Source organism: Micromys minutus (assembly GCF_963924665.1).
Source record: "Micromys minutus genome assembly, chromosome: 21".
In the NCBI taxonomy this organism is placed as follows: Eukaryota; Metazoa; Chordata; class Mammalia; order Rodentia; family Muridae; genus Micromys; species Micromys minutus.
In genome coordinates, this window is record NC_137956.1 from 8,528,366 (window position 1) to 8,555,852 (window position 27,487).

Consider the following 27,487-nt stretch of genomic DNA (forward strand, 5'->3'; position numbering starts at 1 on the left):
AGCTCAGAGCACAGTCAAAGCTCAGACTCTTTGCTATCATGATCCTAACCATAATCTGTCATACTTGGTGGGTCCCAATATGGAACCCTGGTCCTCATCCATACTGGGCAGCCACTGTACCAGTGCTGTATGCACCCGATCCTGAAATGTAGATCGGTTTTTAACCTTAGTAAACATACTTTATGATGACTATGATTTTCTTTTTTGCTCACATACACAGTTTTCTTCAAAAAATGTAAATCTAAGAGCTGAGTGAGGTGGTGCTCACCTGTAATCCTAGCAGACAAGAGGCTGAGGAATGAGGATTGGGAGCCTAGGTCTACCCTGAGCTACATAGTATGCTTAAGGCAAGCCTGGGCTACATGTTGAGCTCTGTCTATTTCTGTTCGTCTGTCTATACATTTGTCTATGAATGTGTCCATCTATCAACACAAATATTCATTCACAATGAATTCTATCTACAGTTACTGCTTTTTTTTTCTTCTTCAGATAAAAGGTTTGTTGGCTCAATAGTTTCTCTAAAAATTTGGGTATATCTTCAAAAGGAGCTGAAAAACATTCAGCTAGTAGAATTTGCTTACTTTGGTTTTGGTCAGTCATGCTATATTGCATGTAAAAGATAGAAATCCATCACTTCCCTTTCTATGCTTGGTTGGTTTTGACAGGTACAGGTCTTCCACTTCCTAAATGAGTCTTAATGGAACGAAATAGTTTAATTGTCAGGATTCTTTTAATATATCTTAATAATGACACTACAGATTTGATGGCGTAACAACAGTAATTATACATTAATGACACATATAATAGCCTCTTCTTGGAGGTGAATAATGTGACTATGCTATGAGCTTGGCACACGTGTTTTTAGTTAATTGTATCTTTATATGTTCATGTGTGGGTTTGCATGTGTGAGCATAGGTTATAGGTACCTGTGCAGGTGAGAGGTGTAAGATCCTAGGAGCTGAGATGATGGTTTAGCTAGCTGACATGACTGGAAATAGAACTTCATCATCACACATTAGAGTAGCTCATGCTAGATTCCACTGAAGCATCTCTAGTCATGGTGCACATACCTTCACATCTTACTGTATAAATGTTGGAAGATTAAATGAGATGATCTTATATCATGGTGTCTGACATCCAGAAAGCACCCAAGTATCCGAGATAGAGCCCTTTAGCAGCATTAAAGCTGTGCAGTAGAACCACAGTCATGCAAAGAATGGTGCAGGCTCTTCAGTGTCAGGGAAGAGAGCAGCTGTTTGATAGCTTCGTGCTGCAGGGAAGTCCGTGGCCAAACAGCCGGTACTGGTGGCGTTTCTTAGAGAACTGCATTTGCAGGGTACCGAAGGGTCATGATGCTGTGCAGAGTGCTCTGATAGTTCCCCAAAATACAGAAATTTAATACTCACTGCTCTAATCCATGGAATTTTGTCCAAGAAATTTGGCATTGGAGGTTGTATAAAAGAAAGGTTATTCACAATAGACTTGGAGAATGTTACTTTTTATAGGAAGGCCCTTTTCTAGCTGCTTAATAGCTCTTTGCTTGCAATATAAGTCTAGTAGCAAATGTTAACATGCAACCCTTCCTCCTCTCACACTAGCAAACCTCTTCTGCTTTTAGACACTGAAGACATCTGTAAGTTTTATGTGTTCATATTTACCAGGCATTGAAATGGGTTGCATGCTTAACTAGGACTGGAGATGTAGCTCTGGGGTGTAAAGCCCTTGCCTGGCACCTATAAAACCCTGGGCTTAATCCACAACCCTGCAAGACCAAAAATATCGGAAGTTGATCATAGCATGCACCTGTAATCCTGGCCTTCAGGATCTGAAGCAGAAGAATTGAAGGCCACACCAGCCTGGGGTGCATCATGAGGCTCTGTCTCAAGCAGGACAGAGATGTAAAGTAGCTGGGCAGTATGAGATAATGAATGCCATTTCCTGAGGACTATGTCTTACACAGCATTCATGAAACCGAGATGATGTTATAAGCAGACCTTCTCCACCCAACAATTACTGTGGAAACTGTTCACCCAGTTCACACACTTAGTTGTGAAATGCTAAACACTCTGTTGCCAAGGTTAGAAATAAGATGCTCACTATCACTGCTGTGGCTTCTGTACTGTTGTGCCGTGACTAGCTATCATAATACAACAAGAAAAGCAAAGCATAAAGACTAGAAAGAGAGAAGCAGAAGTCATTTGCAGTAGTCATGGTTGACTAGTTAGAACATCCTGTATGCAGGACACAGAACACCTTGGTAGCAGTAGGGTTTGCCTGTAGTCAGTGGTTTTGGAGTATTTCTTAAAGAATAGAGATTTGGCTATTAAAAGTCAACAGTGAGAACCATTGAGGTTTGATCCAGCAATTACATTTGCACTGTATGGAGAAGTCGGGTGGACGGGAGTGAAGGGGACTAGATGCAGAGCCCAACCGTAGAGCTGGGGTAGTGACTCTGGTGGAGGTCACAGCCATGGAAGAAGCATGGAAGAGAAAACCAGCTGGACCATTGGTCGTGGCTGCTTGAGCACGTGCAGGGTTAGAGTGGAGAGAATGTGGACCGAAGAGCAGGCTCTGAGCTGGGAGGACAGGGACAAGAGAGAGGGGCACATGACACTGGGCCTCGTGGTCCATGTGGCTTTGATTTCCCTCTGTCCCTTAGTCTTTATGATTTCTTTGCTCCCCTTATCTTTATCCTGATTTCATTATGTAACCTGCCACTGAACAGATTCTTTTTCATTTGAGTGAGACCAATTTAATGCTTGACTTGCCTCGTTTTAAATCATTATAACAACTATAACTAGTTGGATGGTTAACTATTAAAATTACCAGAGTCAAGATAACCGTCTCAGTTGGTTTTGTACTATTATGACAAGATCCAAGACTTCATAATTTAAAAAAAAAATATCACATTATTGTATGTGAGTTTATGTGAATGTATATGTAGATGCAGGGGTACCCATGCCACAGAACATACATGGAAGTCACAGGACAACTGTGTGAATCAGTTCTCTTTCCACCGGGTAGGTCCCAAGGAAACAGAATACTAGGCTTGCCAGCAAGTACTCGTAATTACTGAGTCATCTCACCATCAGAATTCATACCTTTAAAAGAACACATTTTGTCAGGCACAAAGGAACACTGCTTAGCTTTAGTTATGTAAAAGCCTGAGATAAGAGAACCTGTAAGCTATAGACTGGCCTGGGTAACATTAAGATGAGAGCCTGTTCAGGTGACTAGGAAGTGGAATATTGAGGAGCTACTGTAATCTAGCAGGAGCCTTTGATCCCACAGCGTGTGTGTGTGTGTGTGTGTGTGTGTGTGTGTGTGTGTGTGTGGTGGATATGTGTTTGGAATCCAAAAGACAACCTGGGGTGTTCAGGCTCAGCTGCTGTCTCTCCCTTCCCCTTTTTGAGACAAGCTCTTTCACTGGTCCAGAACTTACCAAGCCAACTAGCTAGCAAGTCCCAGATATCCATCCATCTCTTCCTGACACTAAAATTGCAAGCACATAACACCACAATGGGTTTTTTAAAGTATGTGTACATGAGTGCATGCATGTACCCTGTGTGTGTGTCTGTGTACCACGTGTGTGCCTGTTGCCCAAAGAAGTTAGGAAGAGGGCATAAGATGCCCTGGAACTAGAATTACAGAATGTCGTGAGCCAACCTGTAGGTGCTGAGAATTGAACCTGGGTCCTCTAAATTAGCATCCAGTCATCCAGTGCTCATAACTACTAAGCCATATCACCTTTTATTTTTAATAGACTAGAGTTTATTTAGGGCATGACAAGGGGAGTTGAGGGAGCTGAAGCAGAGAAAGGGGTTTGGGGGAAGAGAGGGAGGTGGGGAGGGAGAGAATTGGGGGAGAGGAATGGGGAGAGAAGGGACAGAAAGGGTAAGAGAGTAAGGACATTTTATATTATGTGTACATGTTTGTGTTTGTGGACATAAGTGCAGTGTCCACAGAGACCAGAAGAGGGCACCAGATCTCCCAGAAGTGCAGTTACTCACAGTTGTGAGCACCCATCCTGGATGCTTTCAGCCAGTCTTAAGTCCTCTAGAAAGCCATGCAAGTGTATATGCAGGTAGGACACACATATACATTAAACTTGCCACTGTAAGTTCTAGTTACCCTGAGCCACATACTGAGACTTTGTCTCAAAAAAACCAAAATGGAATGAAAGGGAAAAAACTGACTTAAAACTGAGAATAAAGCCAGCAAGGTGGCTAGGAAGTCAGGGCATCTAGTTTTCAAGCCTGACAACCTGAGTTCAGTCCCATGGTGGTGGGGCATTATCTCCTGAAAACTGTCCTCTGGCCTTCATGCTGCATGAATACATATTCATAAATATTTGCATACAAATTAAAAATGTAAAAAACAAAAAAAACCCAAATCAACCGGCGAAATAAAAGACTTAAAACTAAATTGTTTACATTTATCTGCACTTCTGAGGTTTCCACACTATTTGGGTAGATCTAGATGGTATAGTCTTTTTTTAATATTTATATATTTAATGTATATGAGTACACTGTAGCTGTCCTCAGACACGCCAGAAGAGGACATCGGATCCCATTACAGATGGTTGTGAGCCACCATGTGGTTTCTGGGAATTGAACTCAGGACCTCTGGAAGAGCAGTCAGTGCTCTTAACCACTGAGCCACCTATCCAGCCCCCAGTGATACAGTTTTCTTCTGCCAGGAAGGTTTGCTTGAACTTCTTGATCATATATGTCTTCTACAGGTGAATTGTCTCAGGAGAGCATGCTTTAACATCTTTGGTCACATATGTCTTCTGCAGGTGAATTGTCTCAGGTTTGCTGTGTATGTTCGGTTTGACTTGGTTTTATTTTTGAGACAAACCCTGACTTCTCTTCTCATGACTTTTTCCCTCAACTGTGGGGACCACTGAACTATGCTTCTTCCTGTGCTTAAGCATGGAAATCTGTTCCTGTCTATTCCCCTGTCAGAGATACCCAACCTGTGTTTGGTTTGTAGTGTGAGAGTAATCCACATCCCTCTTCCACTGCCTTGGATGGAAACTGCCAGTGGCTCACAGATAAGAGCTCCCTGAAGGAACGTTACCCTTCAGCATGTCTCCTGGAGAGGAAACAAGGCCTGTGGGAAAGTCCTACTTTCCCCCAAGGACAGGCGAGGTCTTTCTCTCACTCATAACATTTATCATTTCTCCACTAGAAAGAAAGAAATTAAATAACATGTCTCAACTTGCCTAAAATTGAACTCTCTGGATCTTACTGCCCTTTTGTGTAAAACTACAGTCTCCAGTGAATCTTTTCTTTACAGTTATTAAGCAGGTATTAATTAAAGGACAATTTTGTGACTGAGACAGGAGAATTTCTTGGAGTTGCTGCCGAACTGGGTTAAATAGCAAGTTCAAGCCAGCATAGAGTAGAGTAAAAATCTTATCCATCATCAGCTAAAAGGGAAGAAGCATTGTTTACAGAGTTCTTCACATGAATGTTACCCCTCTGTGGCTGTCAGTTCTGTTGAGTGTGTACTCAAGCTTCATTTCTATTTTTATTTTACGTGTGGATGTGTTGTCTGCATGCCTGTCCGTGTGCAGCCTACATTCTGTGTCCTCAGGTCCCTCAGACTCCTGTAATTATAATGACAGACGGTTATGAGCCGCCTTGTCGGTGCTGGGAACTGAACTTGGGTCCTCTGAAAGATCAGCCAGCGCTTTTAAGTACTGAGCCTGCTCTACAACCTCCCAACTTCATTTCTTAAGGAAGATGCCTCATAACATTTCTTCAGCCAGACAAATACATCAGAAAGCATATACTCACAAAAACAATAGTTTGATTCACTCTCTAGTTCTTTGTGCAGAAAGGCCACTAAGAAAACCATCTTATATGCAAACTGTACAGTTCTAGTGTGTTTTAAAGTAAGTGGCTATTGACTGTACTGAGTTTGTTATTTAATAGTTGACTATTAACTAAATCAAAACTAAGTTTCTACCCTAGTAAGGTATGCCAAAAATCAAAGGGCAAAGTCTTTTTTTCCTCAGAAGTTTCTGAGGAAAGAATTTTGATTACATTGTCTGGGGATGTGACTCGGTATTTGAACGCCTCAGTACCATGATTAGGGTCCTGGATCTGACCCACAGCACTGGGGAAAGTGTCACCTCAGCTTGAGCAGTAGTGGAGCTTACATCTTCTGAGCCTTGGGGTTCTACCAACTATCACACTGTAGCAATCCAGGTTCAAAATTAATTATAATTTAGGCATTTAAAGTATCATGTATCTGAAGCCAACAGAAGAGGACCAGTGAGCTGTCTCAGCAGGTAAAGGCACTTTGTTAGAGCAGAGCCTGAGTTTGATCCCCAGGACCCACAAAAGCACAGTAGGCAGGGACACTTGACTCTAGAAAATGTCCTCAAAATTTTTACATTCGTGGTGTGGCACACACAGCATGCACTCAGGCACATGCAACACATACGCACACACACACACACACACACACACACACACACACACTCACACACTCATACACACAGCAAAACTAAGTGAAATTGAGTAAAATTAAACCAGTAGAACTCATAACAAGCTTCAGGTTTCTTAAACAATACCTTATTTCTTACATAAAAAAAAGAAAGAAAGAAAGAAACGAGAACTGTCTAAATTCTTTAAGACTAGGACTCGTTGAAAGCTGTCCAGAGAGCTTTCTAAAATCCACACCATAAGCTGAGATGGTTGCCTGTGAGTCTTTTTGTGTGGAATAGAAAGTCAGAGTTGATGATGATAATGTATGTGAGCTTGGGCAAATGACTTTAAATTTTCTTCTTCTCACCCACAAGAGAGGGAAGTAGAGTCCAGTGGTATTTATTTTAACTTTAATGAAGAGTTATGCAATGTCCCTCATGTATGGCAATATTCTAAAGAAAAAAAAATTTTTCTTTTTACAAATAATCCTTGCGACTGCAGTCTGCAAGATGTTGCAATCTCAGTTTAATTGCATGGAAAGGGTGTAGGAATTGTGCTCTGAGGATTAAGTACTTGGCCACAAATGTATGGACCAGAGTTCAGACCACCAGCACCCACATGAAAGTCTGGCTGGCCTGCAGCCCCAACTCAAGAGGAAGACAACAGATCCCTCAGGTGATTACACTCCCTGGATGGCGAGTTCCAGGCTTGGCCAGAGAGCCCACTCAGAAAGTGGAGAGCAGCTGAGGAAAACACCCAGCATCAAATCTCATCCTCACATGCACCTCACACATGTGAGCACTCACACAAGTGCAAAGATATGGAGCTTAATAAGGGGAAAGCTGAAATAAAGGAGTTGTGTATGGGACCAGGGAGGTGGCTCTGAAGATTGGAGCACAGGACAGAGTTCAGTTCCCAGAACCCATGTTGGGTCAGTCACAGCTGATTGTAACTTCCACTTCTTGCTTCTGCAGGTGCCATTGCCACACACCATACACACATATGTAGTAAACTTTTAAATTAAATCTTTAAGCTTTCCAGTTCGGGCATACACCTTTAATCCCACTACTTGGGAGGCAGAGGTAGGTGGATCTATGAGTTTGGGGACAGCCTGGTCTACAGTGTGAATTCCGGGACAGCCTGGGCTGCACAGAAAAACCTTGTCTCAAACCAAAAACAAAACAAATCTTTTTTAAAAAATGAAGTCAATTCATTGTGTTTATTATGACATTTCTCATAATTGAGTTGATACAATTTGTTAAGGTCTTTAAAAATATTAGTATTATGTGTGTATGTGCAGTGTGCTTTGTGTGTGTGTGTATGTGTGTGTGTGTGTGTGTGTGTGTGTGTGTGTGTACATAATGTATAGATGGAGGCTAGAGAACAAGTGTGGATGTTTCTCTTTGTTCATATTTGGGCGGGTTCCAGGGATGCAGGGTTAGACCCTCACTGTGAGGAAACAGATGGTTCTGCTTGTCACAGAGCTGTCAAGACAGTTCATTCCCAGTGTTGGTCGGTTTCCTCCACCTTTCCTTTTGCCTGGTCAGTGCCCCACATTTTGGAGAAGGTTGTCTGTTCATGGAAAATGGTGACATGGACAATCGTGGGTGCGAAGTCATGACTCTAGGTTGCATGTCAGTGTCTGACAACAGCCACTCACTATGTCAGTGGCTTATGCAAGCTCTGGGAAGAGAAGGAAGAGGTCAGGGTGGAGAGCAGGTCAGAAAGAGGCCTTTCACAGACTGAGTGTTCTTCACAAGCCTGTGGGTAGATGAAAAGGAGAGGAAAAAGCATGCCTGATGCATTGGAGACAGAATGGAAGGACATGGGCTCTCTAGATGTGACTTTATCTGGGGTGGAGAGACTGTGGGGACCTGAGAAAGCTGAGCTGACCTGGCATTCGGGCAGCATCCATATTGTCCAGCTAGAGCAGCTGGCTGTGACAGCTCTGGCCTGAGTGTCAGCCTTGAGGGTCTATAAAGTGGATTTATTAGGAATCCAACAGCTGAAGAAAGGAGATAACCAAACCTTTGTACCCCGAGGATTATAGTGGAGTGGGTCTTCAGTAAAACAGATCTGCACTGGGGTGGGAGATGGAACAGGGTCCCTCAGCCTCTGTGCACTGTGTTTACAGTCTGACCGGGAGCTGGGACTGGGCTGGGGCTGGGGAAGCCATGCTCCTGAGGCTCTGGACTGGAGCCCACTTCAACCAGAAAAGTAAGCAGCTTAGGCATAGTGAAAGATCCAGAGATGAAGTAGGCCACCTCACCACTAGATATGCAAGGACTGGCTGCTGACAGTTCCCAGGGCAGTGTCTGAGCACTTTATTTGGAGGTTGAATTAGACTTTCTGAGGGTTCATTCTCTCATTGGAGAGTCTGCACATCTCGGCTCTTCAGAAGCAGCAGAGCTGGGTCATGATCAGCTGGGCCAGCATTTGGGAGGTAGAACAGCCTTGACTATATACAGAGAGCTTGAGGCCAGCCCAGACTAAATGAGAACTTGTCTCGAAAAAACAATTCTTAAAACAACAACAACAAAAACCTAACAGACAGACAAAGAAAAGAAAGCAGAGGTGGAAGTAGCTCAGGGAAAATCCTGGGAGAGAGCAGAGCCTGTGACCCACCAGAACCTGTCATGCACACACATCGCTGCCTTTGCGCCCTGTGGGGAGAAGGCGAGCAGTCGGACAGCACACAGCTCTGTGTAGAGAGAGGGATGGAGAAGGAGTGTTCTTCCAAGGCTGGCTGGGCTGCTACACATGCTGTTTGACTTATTTCTATAGCCTGCCAAGGTAGTCAAAAGATTCCAGGCCACTCAAACCACAGAGTAAAGTGGAAAATAGTCCCGGGAAAACCTTGGCGATTGCTAAAAAGATTGTTTATTTAAGATAATATTGTTTTTATCTTCAGAGGGGGCAGTCTGTTAATATGAATTAAAATTGTTTGTGAATTTATCCCAGCCGTAGTGAGTTTACTAAGCTGAATATTCAAACATATTAGTTTCCAACCATATTTATAAAGATTCTTCTGTCTATTTAGAAAACAACTGGATCATTCTGTACATCCAACAGTATAGACTGATTAAATAGATCATGCTATAGTTCTAATGAAATAAAAACAGAGACCTACGTTTGAGAAGGAAAGCTGTATTCTAGATAAGTTAAAACACATTTTAAAAAAGATAGAATGTGAGGGACCAACAAAATGGCTCAGCAAGTAAAGGTGCTTGCCAGCAAGCCCGAAGGCCTGAGTTCAATCCTGGGACCTCACATAGTGAAAGAACAATTTGTCCTCTGACTCACTGTAGCATACACCCCTGCTCCATGCGTGCCAACACACGCACGTGCACAAACAAAGCAATGAAATGTAAAGAAATAGAAAGGTAGAAACGATGATCGATGCTCACATGCCGCTAGGTCTGTCTGTGAATAGCCCTTGATTTGTGATCGAATTTCATTCCCAAAGGAGATTTGAGACCCTCTCTTTTCCAGTCAGCTCATTATTATAATTTATAGTCCCATTTCCAGGAATAATTCTGTATCACAAAAATACCAAATGAATAAGAGCATGTGTCAGATGTACATTGTTTTAGTTTTTATTTAAGAAACAAAATCATGTAATAGATTTTATGGTCACGGTGAACAACAGCAATACTAAGATGGTTAAAGGCCTGGCTTCTGGAGCCAAACTGTATATCCAGATCGTGCACAGTCTGGGGTGAGCACATGCTAGCTCCCTCCCCTTGCTTTGGCTGCCTGTGAGAGGCAGGCAGGAGTCTTCAGCCTTCAGTGCCATGAGGACTGAGTACTCAGAACCAGTGATCTCGATCCCAGTGGCACCACTGTCACGTGGGCTGCCTCAGCCTCCTCAGTGCTGGGAACTTAGGCCTCAGCTACTCCCTCATTCAGAAAAGGGTTTTGTCATTGGCAGTGGTGGTTTGGGGTTTTTGTTTTGTGTTTTGTCTTGTATAACCAACAGTAGCCTGGAACTCCTATGTAATCTTGGATGGCCTCAAGCTTACAACAATCCCTGTCTTAGCCTTCTGAGTGCTGTGAGTATTGCCCCCAGATGTCATGAGTTTCTGTCGAGTACTTAGGGTTAGAGGTTTATCTCAGTGACTGAGTTGATAGGAATGGTGCTGCACAACTGCAGCCTCAGAGCCTAAGAGCTGGAGACAGGGAGGTTAGGAGTTCAAGACCAACCTCGACCACTCAGTGAACTTGAGGCCAGCCTGGGCTGTATGAAATGCTATTTCCAAATAATTAATTCATTAAAAATTAATGAGCTGTGGATACAGCTCAGTTGTAGAGCACTTGTCGACGTGGGTGACCTAGTGTGCATGTGGCCCTGGGTTCAGATACATAATGATAGATAAATAAATAAACAGCAACACTGTTAAAATTGTGACTAATTCAAGTGAAGAAACTCTTAATACAATGAAGGATTTTCCTTTTTTATGACAGATGCCTTGGATGAGTATTTTGAATATGACGCAGAGGAGTTCTTGGTGTCTTTGGCCTTGCTGATAACTGAAGGACGAACCCCTGAGTGTTCTGTGAAAGGCCGGGCAGAGAGTTTCCACTGCCCTCCAGCGCAGTCTCGTTTCCCAGGCACCGCCAGACATGAATGCAGCGACAAGCTGGCCCAGGTGAGGACCATGCCCCACTGCTGTTGTCTGTTGTGTTGACTGGCTCAAATGCCTTCAACCTGCTGTTCTGTCACAGTGAGTTTTTGTATTTGAGAGGTGGCTTGGAAGAAGTCTAGGTAACTTCCCTAAGTGAGGAGAGGTTGGAAGCGGTCCTCCTGCCCCTCCCACTCCATAAAGACCTCCCTGCGGCCATCTGCTTTCCCTTAGCTGCAGAGTCTTCCCTTGGCCCCTCCACTGTATGTTCTAATTCATTAGATAAATGACCTACATGAACTGTTTTTCCTGTATTTTTTTTTAGTGGGGAGAATTTATATTAATATTTTAAAAGAAAATTGTTAAAACACTTTAATAAGTAGCACATGTGTAATTTCTAAAAATTAGATATTTTCTCTAATATATTTTTCTTTCAGTTATTAATTTCCTTTGTTGTTGCTGTTTTTAAGCTTTATTTATTTATTTTTATTTATGTAACTGTCTTCAGACACACCAGAAAAGAGCATCAGATCTCATTACAATGGTTGTGAGCCACCAATAGTTGCTGGGAATGGAACTCGGGACCTCTGGAAGAGCAGTAGGTGCTCTTAACCTCTGAGCCATCTCTCTAGTCCCTGTTGCTAAGTTTTTTGACACAATTTCTACGTGTAACTCTGGCTGTCCTGGAACTATCTTTGTAAATCAGGCTGACCTTGAACTCACAGAGATCTATCTGTCTCTGTCTCCCAAGTGCTGGGATTAAAGGCCTGCACCACCACTGCCCAGCGATTCACCATGCCAACAAGTGCTCTACAACTGAGCTACCCTTTTTTAAAAATTGTACTCTGTGAGCCATGATGTGGGTGCTGGGAATAGAAGAGACAGCCATACCTGAGCAAGGGCTATGCTTCTTACGCAGACATCTACAGTTACGATTTTGAAATGTAAATACAAATTAAAGCAGTTATTGTGAACATCCATTTGTTTACCTATTTTTGTTTTTCTCCCAGTGTCGTCAGGCCAGACGAACCAGATCTGAGGTCACACTGTTGTGGAAAAATAATCTTCCAATCATGGTGGAAGTGATGCTCCTGCCAGATTGCTGCTACAGTGATGAGGGGCCTAGCACAGAGGGGACAGATCTGAACGACCCCGCCATCAAGCAAGATGCACTGTTACTGGAGAGGTGGATCATGGAGCCAGTTCCCCGACAGTGAGTTGCTCAGCTTGGTCTCCGGTTTTCCACGACCTCCTACACCTTGCCCTGCCATTGCACCATGTCTCTGAATCCCCCTTTTTTATGTGGTACAGTTGAGATACTTGATACATTGGTTCACTACATAGTTATGACACCAGCTGGCCTTAGGAAGTGCATGTGGGCGCTCAGAGTACACATCCCAAGAGGCACCTTGTTCCCACTTCCTTCTTCCCAAAGGAGTCTCTCAGTCTCTCAGCCGTGTTCCCTCCCTTAGGAATGGTGATCGCTTCATCGAAGAGAAGGCACTTCTGCTGGCTGTCAGATCCTTTGTGTTTTTTTCTCAGTTAAGTGCTTGGCTGAGTGTTTCTCATGGTGCTATTCCACGAAACATTCTTTACAGGTATGTATGTTCAAGGGGAAAAGGGTGTGTAGTGACAGTTTACTGAATGTTGTTTAACCTGTCAAAAGCATGCTTTCTTCATTTATAAATTAAAATCAGTATATATTGATGAGGTTTTTCTCAAAACAAGTTAAGAGTATATTATATTATATGAATAATATATTATGGATAATCTTGTTGAACTATATCTTGTTAAGATAGCTTGTATATTATATGGGTAACATATTATATGGATCATCTTGTTGAGCTATATCTTGTCAAGGTAGCTTGGTGGGTTAAATTTGGTGGACAAAAATGTGTAAATATCATTCAAGTTTACCTTAGGAACCCGAGCTGGACTTAATGCCACAATAAAGTGGAAACTGAGGTCACCTGGGCTTGTGACTTCCTTTGATGATCTGGAGTTTTCTATCTCAAACCTACAAACACTGCTGACATAATGCTGCATGCTCACAGTACCAGCTACTCCTGATGCTGGGGAAGGAAGATTGCTGGGACAGAGAGTTTGAACCTCAGAGAGATAGCAAAAGCCTGTCTTAGGAAGGAAGGAAGGAAGGAAGGAAGGAAGGAAGGAAGGAATGAAGGCAGGGGAGGCACATCATATTTGTGTCTGACTTCTTGTATTCATGTGTCCGTGTGTTTGTATGTGTGCATAAATAAACATACAGGCTGCCAAACAAAGTAATTGCTTCTCTATGCAGGTGAAATAGTCTCCAGACTGTCTTGTTCCATGAGCAGAATCCACTTATTTAATAGTAAACATAAAGTCCTGGTTTTTGTTTGGTTGGTTGGTTGGTTGGTTGGGTTTACTGTTTTTTGGGAGGGTTGTTTTTTGTTTCTTGCTTTTTAGTTTGGTTTGGTTTTGGTTCCTAGAGACAGGGTTTCTCTGTGTATCCATGGCTATCCTGGAACTCACTCTGTACACCTCTGCCTACCTCTGCCTCCTGAATTCTGGGGTTAAAGGCATGTGCCACTACTGTCTGGTACTTTTGTTTTTCTATCCTGGTAAATACGATTAATTCATAGTTTTATTTTAAATCATAAAATTATTGGGTTTTCGGTAGCTCCTTCCTGTGATTTTACAGAAGGCTAAAGGTAGGAGGATCATTGCACATTTGAAACCAACCTATGCTACATAGTAAATTCTAGGGTATCCAGGGCTACAGAATGAAGCTCTTTTTGTTTGTTTGTTATTGTTTTGGGGGCAGAGTTTCTCTGTGTAGCTCTGGCTGTCCCTGATCTTGCTCTGTAGACCAGGCTGGCTTCAAACTCAGAGATCTGCCTGTCTCTGCTTCCCAAGGGCTAGGATCAGAGGTGTGTTCCACCACCACCTGGCTATAAGATTTGGTCTTAAAGACTAAAATAACAGAAAACAGACCCCTCTTCTGAGTACAGTCGGCTGTGCCATGTATGCTGCTTTTAGTGCTAACAAGGTAGAGTGGCTGAGACTGGGTCAGACTCTATGCAGGGATAAAACTGCTTTGTTTCCTTAAAGTGATACAGGGTGATGAAGATGCAGCTTGTGACTAATCTGTGTTGTTTGGCTCTAGAATCAGTGCTGCTGATGTCGACCTGCAATGGAGTTTTTCACAGACCCCGACTGAGCATGTGTTTCCCGTTCCCAATGTCTCTCACAATGTGGCCTTGAAAGTCAGCGTTCAGTCCTTACCCAGACAAGCTCACTATCCGGTTTTGACCTGTAGTATTCATGCTAACATTGGTCTGTATGAGAAGAGAATTCAGGAACAGGAGCTCAGAGGCTGTCAGCACCGAGGCCCTGGGGAGGCAGAGTACCATTGTCTCAGCAGCTCCCAGAGTCTGTGCAGCAAGCACACATGGACCGCGGCACCTGTGAGTGCCCTTCGTGTCAGAAACGGCATGCCTCCTGAGTACACTTCAGCCATTAGAAATGTCAGGCTCTGCCCAGGCCTAGGCAGCAAGTCTGACCATGGGGCGCCTCAAGCCAATGTCCTGGGCTTCAGTGGTACTGGAGAAGTGAGGTCACAAGAGGCATCAGTGAGAACTTTCAAATCACTCTCTGGGATCGATTCCAGCGTCTCTAGCTGTCAGAGCCCCCGGCAGCGGCAGCTGGTAGGGGAGCCGAACCCTTTAATTGACTGCCTGATTCAGGATCGACAAGAAGTCATTGCCAGAATCGCTCAGCACTTGATTCACTGTGACCCCAGCTCCTCCCGGATGTCTGAACTCCCCTTTAACACCCAGGAGCCCACCTCACTTAGCCCAAAGCTTCACCCAGTTTCACAGGAGAGGGGGTGTGTGAGAAGATGCAAAGAAGCATTCTCTGTCTCTTTTGGGGGTCCAGAGTTTGGCTCCCCAGGAGACAGCAGGGAGGGGAAAGTGAGAGAAAAGTCAGAACTCAGACAAGGAGACACTCCTGTCTCTCACAGCCCCTACCCTCGCCAGCCCGCTGGGGAGGCGAACCCGCTGATTGGCTCTTTGCTTCAGGAGCGGCAGGACGTCATAGCCAGGATCGCACAGCACTTGGAGCACATTGACCCCGCAGCTCACATTCCCCGGCCTGCATTCGGCAAGCACGACTCCAATTCCATTCCTTCTAAAGTGTTCAGGAGTTCATTTGGTGACAAAACCTTGTTGAAGAAGGACAGAGAAAATGTCTCTGTGTCTGCTACTCATACAGAAGTGTCCTTATTGGGAGACAGAGGTGATGGGAAAAACCCCAAACCTAGTAAATGCTTCAGATCTTTCAAATACCAAGAAAAGCCTCTGAAACCTGAAGTAAGAACTCAGCATCAGAACTGTCCTGATGACATCACCCACACAGCCAGGCAGGAGCAGCTGAGCACGGCTGCTGGCTTACTGTCTTTCTCCAACACGTCTCTTTGCAATGAAAGTAGCTTGGTTTTGACTAGCAGATTGGAAAGTACATCTTGTAAATTACAACTTAAGGAGCAAGAAATGAGCCATGAAACCGAGAAACCATGTTTGCATTGCGACAGTATTGACAAACAGATTTGCACAAATAAATGTCGGGAAAAAATGAAAGACGAGAATAGTCCTGGATCTCTCGGTCCTCTGCAGTGTGATGATTCCAAAGGGACGGACTCAAAAATAAAGGTGACTATGTTGGAAATGTCTGACTATTTGAACAAGTACAAAACTAATTGTTCAAATAAAGACTCCAAAAGATCAAAGTCATGTGAGCAAGGCATTCAGCTTGGCACAAAAAATGATCCCAGTGAAGATATTAAGGGTCCCAAAAGCACAACTTCAGACCAACTAAAAACTGAGCAGGAGGACAAAAAAGATTCAGTTGCTGGAAAACCTGAAAGTGTAAAGCACTGTTTGTCTACAAGCGAAAGACTGAAAAGTGCAGACATGTTGGTAGGTAACATGTAATTCAAATGTCATTCTTAGCTATTATCTGTGGTTTGAATCTGATTCACCAGAGATGTGGTTATGAAGGCCCAAGGGTACCTGTTATCTGTGGAGTACCCAGTGTGGTGTGATAAGGCTTCTATTAAAAACTACTAATATTCTTGCCAATAGCCTACCCTCTTCAAAGTCAGCATAACAAGGTAAGAGATGAAATGGATCATGGGTCACATGGTTTAAAATTCAGTGTGTGGTTCCTTCTTTAAAAGTTACAGTTAAAACAGCAGCAAAAATTCCAAGGCTCTGTGAGGTCTTTTAACAACAGTCTAAAAACTATGTGACCTTTTTCTCCAATTGAGAAGCACCTGGCCTGGGGATGCAGGAGTGAATGTGTGTGTGTGTGTGTGTGTGTGTGTGTGTGTGTGTGTGTGTTGATTTCTGCATTCTTACTGGCTCCTCTCATATGTCAAATGATTAAAGAACTCCCCACTTTAACAAGAGACAGGTATGACACATGGGGGAAATAGAGGCTCAGAGGGTTGGGCATGCTAGGACTCTGTCATCCTCAGTGGCTGATCTGTTACCCCTTAACTCCTTCTCAGGCCTCTTGTAGTCCAGGGTTCTGCTCTGCACATCCTCTGTTCACTTGGATTTTTCTTGTTGCCTTTCTTTATCTCACTATTTCAAGCAGTCAGTAGGGAGGAAGAAGGAACCAAGCAGACATTGCCATCAGCTTGGTGTGTTTTCCTAGCAGCTCTGGCCTGGTACAGATGCTGCTTGGTAACAATGTAGGCTGTCAGTAGGAGCTGCACTAAGTAGGTAGTCAGAATCTTTAGTTCCTGGATCTTTTCTCACAGTTTAGTCCTTGAGTCATACCAAATAAGCCTATAATTCTAAAAATGATAATCGACCTTTATAGTTTATAAACCTTTAACATGCTGCTTAAATAAAAAAGGTATATCCTAAAAGTATACAAAGACTTATCATGGCCTGAAAAACACTGTTTTGGAGAGACACAGTGGGCCCAAGCCTGCAGTTCCAGGCTTTTAAAAGCCATAGGGAGGGGAGTTTAAGGCCACCAGGACAAGAGAGCAGGCCTGAGAACCTAATTTGGACATGGTGTTTTGGTTTGTCTTCTAGCACTGACTTGTTCATGTGCTGATTTTACATGAAATCATACATGTGCTCCAGCGCCCTTCTGCACAGCCTGTGAATATTTGTCTGCCTGGCCCTTTCCAGCACTTTGGTTTTTGTTCAGTAGGCCAGAAGAACAAGATAACTAACTCATCCTGGGCCACTCAAAGCTGATAAATGTGAACTTAGTCTATTTTTGTAACTTTTCATATTTTATGTAAATTTCTGGCCTTTAGCTATAGATTTGTCCAATTTGTAAGTGTTCCGCACTGCTTCCCGAGAGCGGGTCTCAGTGGTTGTCCAGACCGACCTTAAGTCCTGGGCTCTGTGACCTTCTTGGCCTTAGCCTTGGAAGTCACTGAGATTACAAGCATGTGTGTGTGTGTGTGTGTGTGTGTGTGTGTGTGTGTGTGACTGAAATTTTTCCTGTTTCTTGATTCACAGTAAAAACAATAGTACTGTGACCATGTTTCTTGATTAATACTAGTTTTTAAAAGAGTTCTTTTTATTGAATTTATATGCATGACTGTTTTGCCCACATGAGTGTCTGGTGTCCACAGAAGCCAAAAGAGGGCATTGGGTCCATCTGGAACTGAAGTTACAGATGGTAATAGTGGGTGCTGGGAACCAAACTTGAGTCCTCTGCAAAAGCAGTAAGTGCTCTTTATTGTTGAGCCCTCTCCCCAGTCCCCTGTTTTATATTTTTGAATTTTTCATACTAAACTAAATCCTCTAAAAATGGCTCTTGGCACAATTATATACTTTACAGTCGTAACTCTATTTTCTAGCTGTTTTTTTCTACAAGTTATAATATTAGATGCTAGATTATGAGTAAACCTGTTGATATAAGAGTTGTATTGGGCACACTTGAAAACTTTTGAGACATGATATCAGAACTAGACTCCATAGGTCTGTGCTCATGTGACTGCATGCGTGTATGTGTATCTTTATGCATGTAAGATGAGAAGGGCTCTTTAGTGTCACCACCAACGGTATGTATATAGAGTGCACTAGCAGCGTGTCTACAAATTTGCCACTATTTGATTGTTTCCACTACAATGGATACTTTTCTTTGCAGAGGACTACACTGAAGCATTCAAGTGTCTGGAGAAAACATGACTTTCATTCCTTGGATGGGACATCAACCAGAGCCTTTCATCCGCAGACAGGGCTGCCTCTCCTCTCAAGTCCAGTAAGTGCCCCAGCTCCCTCTGCCCAGCCCCTGCGGGCAGGCAGCCCGAATGCTCTCAGCATGTTAGCTAACATTAGCTGAAACATTTCAGTGCCCGTGAAGTAAATTTTCAGTTAGTAAACTTCATGGGTTTTGATAGTACGTTTAACAGCTATAAAATAATATGGGGAAAAACTATGTATTTTACTGGTATTGAAATTCTTCCTGAAGTTCTTTTGCTGAATATTTTGTTACTAAGTGTAAAAAATATTTTTTTAAAATTACCTGGATGTTGATGGAATTTCATACAAATAGATTTTTTCCCTTATCTCAATAAATATTGGCACCAGCAGCAGGCTTATTTAGAAGCTAGTATAAATAAACTCATAGTTTTGAGTGCAGTAGTTAAAATCTCCTTTTGGAGGGCTTGGGATGTTGCTCAGAGACAGAATGATCATGTAGGAGGCCCTGGACTCCATCCCAGCACCACTTGGGAGGGCTAGATGACTGCAAACCAGCGGCTATTTGGCTATAAAGTGAGAGCCTGTCTCAAGAAAGAAGGTGGGGGATGTGTCTGAAAGAAAACATCTAGATATGGAATTATTCTCCTTCAAGTGTGTGCGCACACACAGATGCATGAACATATACATACTGCATGTACACACCTGCATGTACATACATGCACACACAGATGCATGAACATATACATACTGCATGTACACACATGCATGTACATACATGCACACACAGATGCATGCACTCCATATGGAAAAATAGTAGAGTGGAATCAGCTGAGTGGCAGTTTAGTAGGTGATAATCTCAGCTTTTTCTTAGACCAGTACGTCAGTTGTGTTTTACATTAATTAATTAATTATACATGCTTTACATAGATTCCCAAAACTGATCTAACTTTTGTGTTGTACCTAACTTCACTTTTAATTTGCTTTTAGAGCCTTCATTTTTAGTGTATTTTGAGATAAATGGTTTGGGAGAAATATAATCTAGCATATGCTCGTGGTTGAAATTTCTGAGTACTATTTTTCAAACCCATTCTCGATGAAGATTCCATTTCCTGGGAACGTGGCAGTGGATAGGATGCCAACACTCTTATTTTTGCCCCTTTAGTTTAAGTTCTAGGTATTACAGGCTCACATCCACCAAACATGCACAGCTCTGTACAGCTTACAAACAAAAGTCCTAGGATAGGAGATGGTTCTGTAGGTAAAGTTCTGAGTTCGGACCTCTGTTCCCACAAAAGCTGAGCACTGCAGCACCTGTCTGTAGCCAGTGATGTTGAGGAGGCCGAGACAGGAGGATTTCTGGCACTTGCTGCATTGATGAGCCCCAGGTTCCACGAAAAAGTGACTAAGGAAAGTACCTGGCATTGACCTCTGACCTCCACATGAGTGCACACATGTGTAAACACAGAAACTTTTACACAACACACACACAAAGAGTCTTTGTACAGAAAAACCATAAATGCTTTAGTTTGGGGGAAAAAAACTAATTTTACTTAGAATCTAATAAAAGCACTTACAGGAATCGTGTGCGTTCTTTTCCTATATTAATAAAATGAGAATGAAAGGAAAATATGTGATAAGCATCATTATTTGAAGTAAACTGTTGTGAGAGAAAACCAGATGACTTAAGTTCAATCTCTTGGGCCCACATGATGGAAAGAGAACAGACCCCTGTAACTGCCTTCTGACCTAGCATGTGTGCTCTAGCATACAAACAAAGAAATCAGTGTCATTTAAAGCAACATACTTAGCTTGGACTTTCTAAGTGTTTTGTTATTTTAAAAGTAATCCTTAAAAAATAAGTAATTGTTTGCCTTTAGGTTCCTCAAAGAAAAACACAGTCGGGTTGCTTTGATCTGGACACGTCGCTGCTGCATCTGAGAAGTCTATCCTCCAAAAGGTAATACCTCAAGTGCATGGGTGTGAAGTAGAACCGGCAGCAGATGCCCAGACTCAAATTGGAATAAAAATATTATCTTGACAGACGAAGAATGGTTAAGAGCATCAGCTGCCCTTGTAGAGACCCCGGTTCAATTCCCAGCCCCCACATGGTGCCACAAAACCATCTGTAACTCCAGTTCCAGGTTCTTGGACACCTTCTGGCCTCCATGGGCACTAGATATACAGACATACATGCAAAGAAAACTCCCCTCATATACATTTTATAAAACTTAAAGGATTTCTAATTAAAGAAAAAAACGTTTCTATGCTGCTGCACATGAATGTTAAGAGCGAGGCAGTGAGTTTGGCTGTGTGCTCGTTACGGTAGTCAGACACAGCGGTTCAAGAGTCAGGTCCATGTTCACTGCTGATCCTTAACCTTGTCTTCTGGCCCACATTGCCTCCCTCCCTCCCGCCCGCCCGCCCGCCCCGAAATCCCTCCATTCCTCTCTTCCTCCCTTCCTCCCTTCCTTTCTTCCTCTCTCTCTCCTTCCCTCCTCCTTAAAACCTCTGTTTTCTTTGTCAGTGATCCAGCCTAGGGTTTCATATGAAGTGGGCAAAGGTTCTACCACAGTGCTCCATCTGTGGCCGGCCCTGTAATTACAGTCACATAATTTCAGCTGGAAGTGGTGTAGAATTCTGAGCATTCTGCATTTCCAGTAGATTCCACCATGTGATGTGTTATAAATTTATACCTTAAACCTTCCAGAGAATTGTGTGTGTGTGTGTGTGTGTGTGTGTTCATTACTGAATATTGCTAGCATAATATTTAATCTGAAATTTCAACTACAAATTTTATATTTTTTCTAACTTTCTCTATTTTGGGTTTTCAAGATAAAGTTTTTCTGTGCTTAGCTCTGTGTATAGACCTGGAACTCACTCTGTAGAGCAGGCTAGCCTCACACTCGGAGATCTGCCTGCCTCTACCTCCCAAGTCCTGGAATTAAAGGCATGCGCCATCACCACCCAGCTAAAACTTTAATATTTTAAAGTTTAATAACATTAATTTAATTTTAGTAGTTTGAATGAAATTGTTCAGCTTCTTCTAATTCACTTTATGGATGTAAATAAGGGAATATTGCAGTTACCATGTTCTTTTTTTCTTTGCTTTTGCTTTCCAATAGCTCTCGACCATGTCTGAACATTGAAGAGGACCCAGATGCTCATGATAAACCTTTTTTGAGTTCAAGTGCTCCACCAATTACAAGTCTTAGTCTCCTAGGAAATTTTGAGGTAATGTTGCTTTGAAACTATTTTAGAAGTCAAAGTACCTTAAACTAGGGCACTAGTTTATGTCTTTAACACTCTTTGTGAGAAGGAAATGAACAAGCCAACTGTCTTTTTCCCAAAGCCTTGAAATTTCCTATCTTGCTCCTTCTCAAATGATCACTTAAGTGAAGGGCATCTCCTCACACACCCTGATATCCCCCCAGGTAACTTCCCATAAGCTTGTGAGGGTCTTGAAAACACCCAAAGAGTCACTTAGAGGTGGTTTTCAGGAGTGAGCACTTTGTGGATAGACAGAGCTTCTTCAAATATTTTTTTTTGAAAAATTTACAGCTAAACTAAACAAAATTCCATATATTATACAACAGCATCATTTAATAGCAGAAGTAGTCATTTTTCAAGATGACAAATGTTTGGCTTATCTTTCTAACAGGACTTCTATATGTGGCCTGCCTTTGAAACCTTCTAGCACCGTCTAGTGGGCTCTCTCTGGGTAGATACCTTCTCTGGTAGAGCTTGCCTATTATATAACCTAGGCCAGCTTGGAACTTATTACATAGTTCAGGCTAGCCCTAAACTCACTGCTGTCCTTTAGCCTCAGATACACCAGTGATGTTGAGATTGCAGGTGTGAGTCCCTCTGCCCAGCAGAGAGCATATTTTCCCCTCACAAAGATAAATAGCATATTAAATGATTATATCTAACAAACAGTGATGTTCCAAGAGAATCCAGTGTTGGCTGAATGGGTGAGAGGAGGCATTGGGTAGGATCTAGTAGAAGGTAGTTAGAGGCAGAGGTGATTCCAGGTCAGCAAAGAAACATGTCTCTTATAATAACCATCATTTCTTAGTTTGTATAGTGGGTCACAGACTAGAAAGCATAGTCAGATATCTCCCTAAGTAGAAAATGAACCAATGTGCTAAATTCTCTGCCTTTTCAAAGCAATTGTTGTCTTGTCTTCCAGGAATCCGTTCTGAATTACCGTTTAGACCCCCTGGGCATAGTTGATGGCTTCACTGCCGAGGTGGGAGCCAGTGGGGCTTTCTGCCCAACGCACTTGACTCTGCCGGTGGAAGTGTCTTTCTACAGTGTTTCCGATGATAACGCTCCCTCGCCTTATATGGCAAGTACTTTTGTCTTTTCTGCACGAATCAGCCACCTGAGTAATTCACGTCACTTCCATCCTTGAAGTGGGAAGCAGTTCCTGAGAGAAAGTTAAAAACTGAATGTAGACCAGTAAGCCAAACTATGGCTCCATGGCCTTTTGCTCAGCTGGGTTTTAAAATGGTGCTGATATTTTACCCATTTCTACATAACTTGCTAGTGACTGACATCTTGCTAAGTCCACACAAATGCCCTAGTGCTTACTGTGCACCGAATGCCAGGTGGCTGCCTTCTCACGCGGCTCCTATGTCGGTCAGACTTGGTGAGATCTGGAGACTTGGGGCAACCTGAGGCCTCTTCACCCCATCTTCCTCACTCCATTTTTTTTTTTTATCCTGGGGTTCTAGAGAGTGTGAGCTATTTCTGATCACACCAGTATCTCATTTGAGGGTAGGGGAGCTTCTGGGAGTTAGAACTGAGCCTGAGGTTTTATAAGTTTACCTTCCCATTTTCTACTGCAGGGGAGTCTGGGTAAAACAAGCCTTAACCTGCAGAAGTACATCTGAGCACTGGAGTGTGTATAAACACTCCTTCAAAATACAAAGGAAAGGTTTGTAGTGAGGGTGTAAAGTGCAGAGTCACACTAAGTCTCACTGTGAGAAGCAGAAATTCATACAGGCCTAGACCTGCATCCCTGACTTAGCACCTGCCCAATGGCTTCCTCTCTCCTGCCTGTAGGGGTTTTAAGAACATTGCGGTCAATGTTAAGAGTAAAAGCTATGAAAAGGGATTTCTCCATACCTGACAGGACTAGAAGCTGTACTTTTTAAGGAGCTAAATATGGCCACCTCGATGCTGTCCCAGTTTGTCAAGGGAGCTAGTTTAGCTGGGTTTACTCCAGTATTGAAGTGAAATTTTTGGTCCAGGGCCTGGCTAGTGTTTCATACTTTGATATAAAATGATAGTCTGGTGGGAACTTTGAATGAATACTGGAAAGGAGATAACTCAGCCTACTGAATTGTTTAGGTTATCCTTCTAAGGAGGCCAGCCTTCTATCACAGTGGGGTTGAGGCTAGCCTGGGCTATATAGTAAGTTCCAGAAGAGCCTTGGCTACACAGGATAATCCTATCTCAAAAACCTAAAATAACCAAAAATTGATGCCTGCTTTTCCATGACAGTGGTCTTCACTCTCTGTCGTACCTCTGAGTCTGTTTACTTAGTAGGAATGGGTTCCCTTTGTTAGAGCTCACTCCAAACCCCACACCACACATCTTTCCTAAAGTTTGTTTTAGTGACAGTTTAGTCTGCTTTCAAAGGACTGACCATATCTTGTTAGCTAGGACTGATTGTTCTGTTAGATCAAGCATCTTGTAGACCATCAGAAGTAACAGTGAGACCTCTCCTCATGGATTGAATGGCCCCCAGAAGTAAAATGTTAGGACAGAAAATTGTTTGTGGTGGGATTTTGCATCAAGCAATTCTTGAAAGTTTAATTCTTCATTTTGGAGTAGCAATAAGAATGTCCCTCAAGAACCACACCACAGCACTCAACTACACAGGAATTGTGTCTCAGAAAAAAAACAGCTATTGTGGTGATGAGGTCAGGCTAGGCCTGTTACGGGCTCATGACTGACTACGAGCTGTTTCCTTCTGTTTGTAATTAGTCAAATCAAGGCCTGCTGGTTTTAGTTTCCATCTACTGTTCCATACTAGTTTTTGTTGTTTTATTTTTTGGCATGGGGTCCATGTCGACCAGTCTAACCTCAAAGTCTTAGGTAGCTAAGGCTGGCCTTGAACTCATGGTCTTTGGTATGTCACTGCACCCAGAAATTCATATTCTTTATTATATAATAATTTGGAGATATTTTTTGGTATTAGGATTCTGCCAAATTTAGTTCATCTTAACCTTATTACAAACATGCCATAGGAAATGTTTCATTATATTAAATGTGGCTTTCTTAGGTACAAATATTGATAATGCTGGACCATGAAATGAATCAAGAAATATTAATCAAATCCCAGCTTTCTAGTGCTACTACTGGCCTTACATTATTTAGAAATTGTTGTTTGGAAGCTGAAGAGAAGGCTCAAAAAACATTCGCTACTCTTCCAGAGGACCCAAGTGCCCTGTGCCGCCTGTGCCCAGCACCACACTGGGCAGCTCACAACACTTTTTGATTCTAGTTCCAGGGGATCCAGTGTCTTCTTTTGGCCTCCAAGGGCACTGTACTCAGATTCAAATACCCACATAAACACACACATAATCAAAAAGAAGGTGGTTATACTGGAGTGCTGCCCTAAACTAAAAAGACCTTTCAAAAGTCTTCAGTCACTATGGGCTTAATCACTACTACCATTATGATCTTAAAAACTATCAGAATTGTATTACAGAAAGAAACACAGTCACAGTCATAGTTGTCATTGTCCTGGCTCTCTCTTCTTTGTATGAAAAGCAGGTTGGGAAGAAGGACAATAGCTCCAGGCCTTGCCAATGTGGTTATAAAAGCAGCTACCATTTTGATATGTCTTACTTATTCATTCTGGAACTAGAAAGGGGTATGTTTTCCATGTAACTGTCCACACTGCTTGTGCTTGAAAAGTGGGTGCATACGCCCTGGTGAGTACACTGCGCACCCAGTGAAGAATTATTGCTGCATTGCCAGGGGAAAGGCCCATACTCTGCACTTGAAATTAGGATCATGTGTCAGCAGCAAGGCTCTCTCTCCACTTGGTCCATTGCTTTTTACTTCCCAACCCAGGTCTCTTGTGTCACCCCGTGCAACAGTCCTGTGTCACACCTACCTTGAGATTCCTATTTACAGTCTGTAGTGATGGATCTGTGAACCATATAGAGCACATACTCTACTCACCTCCCATAACTACTGGGAGGAAAGAATCATTCAAGGACGTAGACAGGGACAGGATTCACAAGCACTGCCTGTGGCCATGCCCTTAGCCTGGGTATTGGGAAGAAGCTTTTTGCACATTCCATCTGGACTTTGAACTTACTTTTTTTTCACATTTATACTTTCTTCCCCATTGTTTGGACTTTGCAGAAAAACTGCTGCCTGTACTTAAGGTTTGCTTAAACTTTGCTATACAAATTTTATCATCAGGGAAGTCCTGTTGTTGAAAGGCAGATTCCATTTGGTAGATCTAGAGAATAACCAAGCATTCTAACAATATCATGTGTGAGGTGTGTGTGTGTGTGTTTTCTTGCACGTGTGGACATGCCATGTGCCCACACGTGCTGCTGTTGCTGCCACCGCTCTTCGTACGTGGAGGACTCTCCAGGTAGACCTTCGTGCTAGTGCACTCTGGTTTAGAGCCAATTCAAAGTCTAAGATTCTTTACTAAGTAAACAGCTAAAAGGTAATACCCCTGGGTGTGGTTGATCACAGCTGTGATCCCAGCATTTAAGAGGCTAAGGCAGGGGGATTTTCATGAGTTCCAGCCCAGTCTTGGCTACATAGCAAGGCTTTGTGTAAACAAAGAACCAAAAGAAATAGAAATCATTTGGGTATGGTGATACACACCACTTTCTGGCACTTGGGAAGCAGAAGCTTTAGGCAGTAGATGTTCAAGGCCACTGTTGGCAACATAGTAAGTTTGAATCCAGCCTGGAATACGTAAGACTCTGTGTGGGGGAAAAAATGGAAAAAATATAAAATAAAAAGAATATTCAAAGTAGCACCTTAAAAAAAGATACAGATTAAAACACAGCTGTTTCTAAAGTAGTATTTCCTCTTGGAAAACAGTTGTGTGGCTTGCTTTTTGCAGAGCAGGCAGCTTGGTGGTAAACCTTCATTTTTATACTTGCTTTGAACATCTCTTCTGCTAGAAATTCATCAGGCTGGAACCCAGATTTCCAGCCCCACTTAGTTGCTGTCTTAATTCTTTTCTTCTGTCTTTCCTCAGAAAGTCAGATGTGTAAGTTGACCCACTAGAGGATTCCTTCATTTGGGGCCCCAGATTAGACGTCATGTGCTCATTGCTTTCCCGTACCCCGTGATCTGTCATCTCATTGCTTCTTCATGTCCCCCGTCTCCTTAGATAATGGGACTAATCCCAGAGCTTTGCTTTATTGAGTTTCTTATGGCTAGGAAACGTGACCCTTGGTCTGTGTCTCAGTGAGCACTTTAAGCAGGGTGGCCTTAATGCTGTATACTGCTTGTTACCACATGTCTGGGAAGAGCAGCAGTGAACGGTCTCTTTAGAAGGGGGAGTCTCACCATTTTGTGCTTGCAGAACATAGCTCCTAATGCAATTTGAATGTTTTTCCTCAGAAATAGGTTACTGAAGTTACTGAAGTTGTACTGAAAACATGTCTTCTTGCTTTGGCCTGTTATATATGTATGCACTCAATTTGTCTTCTTTTGTTTTAAGGGTGTGATTACTCTAGAGTCCCTTGGTAAAAGGGGTTACCGAGTACCTCCTTCAGGAACGATACAAGTGGTATGTGTTTTATAGCCTACAATTGCAATAATCATTCTCTCACACATATAGAACTTAGCCCTTTCTCCTGCTACTGCTGCTGCAACGACCTTGGTAAGTAACAGTGGGCTGCAGCTTTGTTTGGAGTTGCCATGCTCTGCCCCAGGAATGAGCATTTTGGGGGCCTCCATTAAAGGAAAAGATTAATAAGCTAATAGAGGTGAATGCTTTAGGCAAATAATATGAACCATTTACATGACTTAAACTAAGCTATTTTCAATATATTTAGATCCTGACCAGTGCCTTCGGTTAAATAAATACTAAGTGATATTGAGATTGATCTGTTTCAAAGGAGACCCCAAAATATTGTATTGCTTTGGTGGGAAAACCCAGGAAACAAGATGTTAATACTAGGGAATGATTTCTAAAGCTGACTCAGTG

At 42.7% G+C, this 27,487-nt stretch overlaps 1 protein-coding gene across 3 annotated transcripts in view; it reads left to right on the forward strand.

Annotated features, from left to right (window-relative positions):
- The window catches only part of ATOSA (atos homolog A), a 70,261-nt gene that overhangs the window by 35,856 nt on the left and 6,918 nt on the right, over window positions 1-27,487 (forward strand). For 2 of the 3 annotated variants that reach the window (XM_080934907.1, XM_080934906.1), the window contains 9 exons: window positions 10,905-11,089; window positions 12,073-12,275; window positions 12,535-12,660; window positions 14,211-16,023; window positions 18,227-18,340; window positions 20,160-20,239; window positions 21,405-21,513; window positions 22,472-22,630; window positions 26,999-27,067. In XM_080934907.1, the coding sequence (XP_080791033.1) occupies window positions 10,905-11,089; window positions 12,073-12,275; window positions 12,535-12,660; window positions 14,211-16,023; window positions 18,227-18,340; window positions 20,160-20,239; window positions 21,405-21,513; window positions 22,472-22,630; window positions 26,999-27,067 (2,858 nt within the window). Of the gene's footprint in view, window positions 1-10,904; window positions 11,090-12,072; window positions 12,276-12,534; window positions 12,661-14,210; window positions 16,024-18,226; window positions 18,341-20,159; window positions 20,240-21,404; window positions 21,514-22,471; window positions 22,631-26,998; window positions 27,161-27,487 lie in introns of all 3 variants that reach the window. The other variant, XR_013975486.1, reaches the window with a different exon arrangement.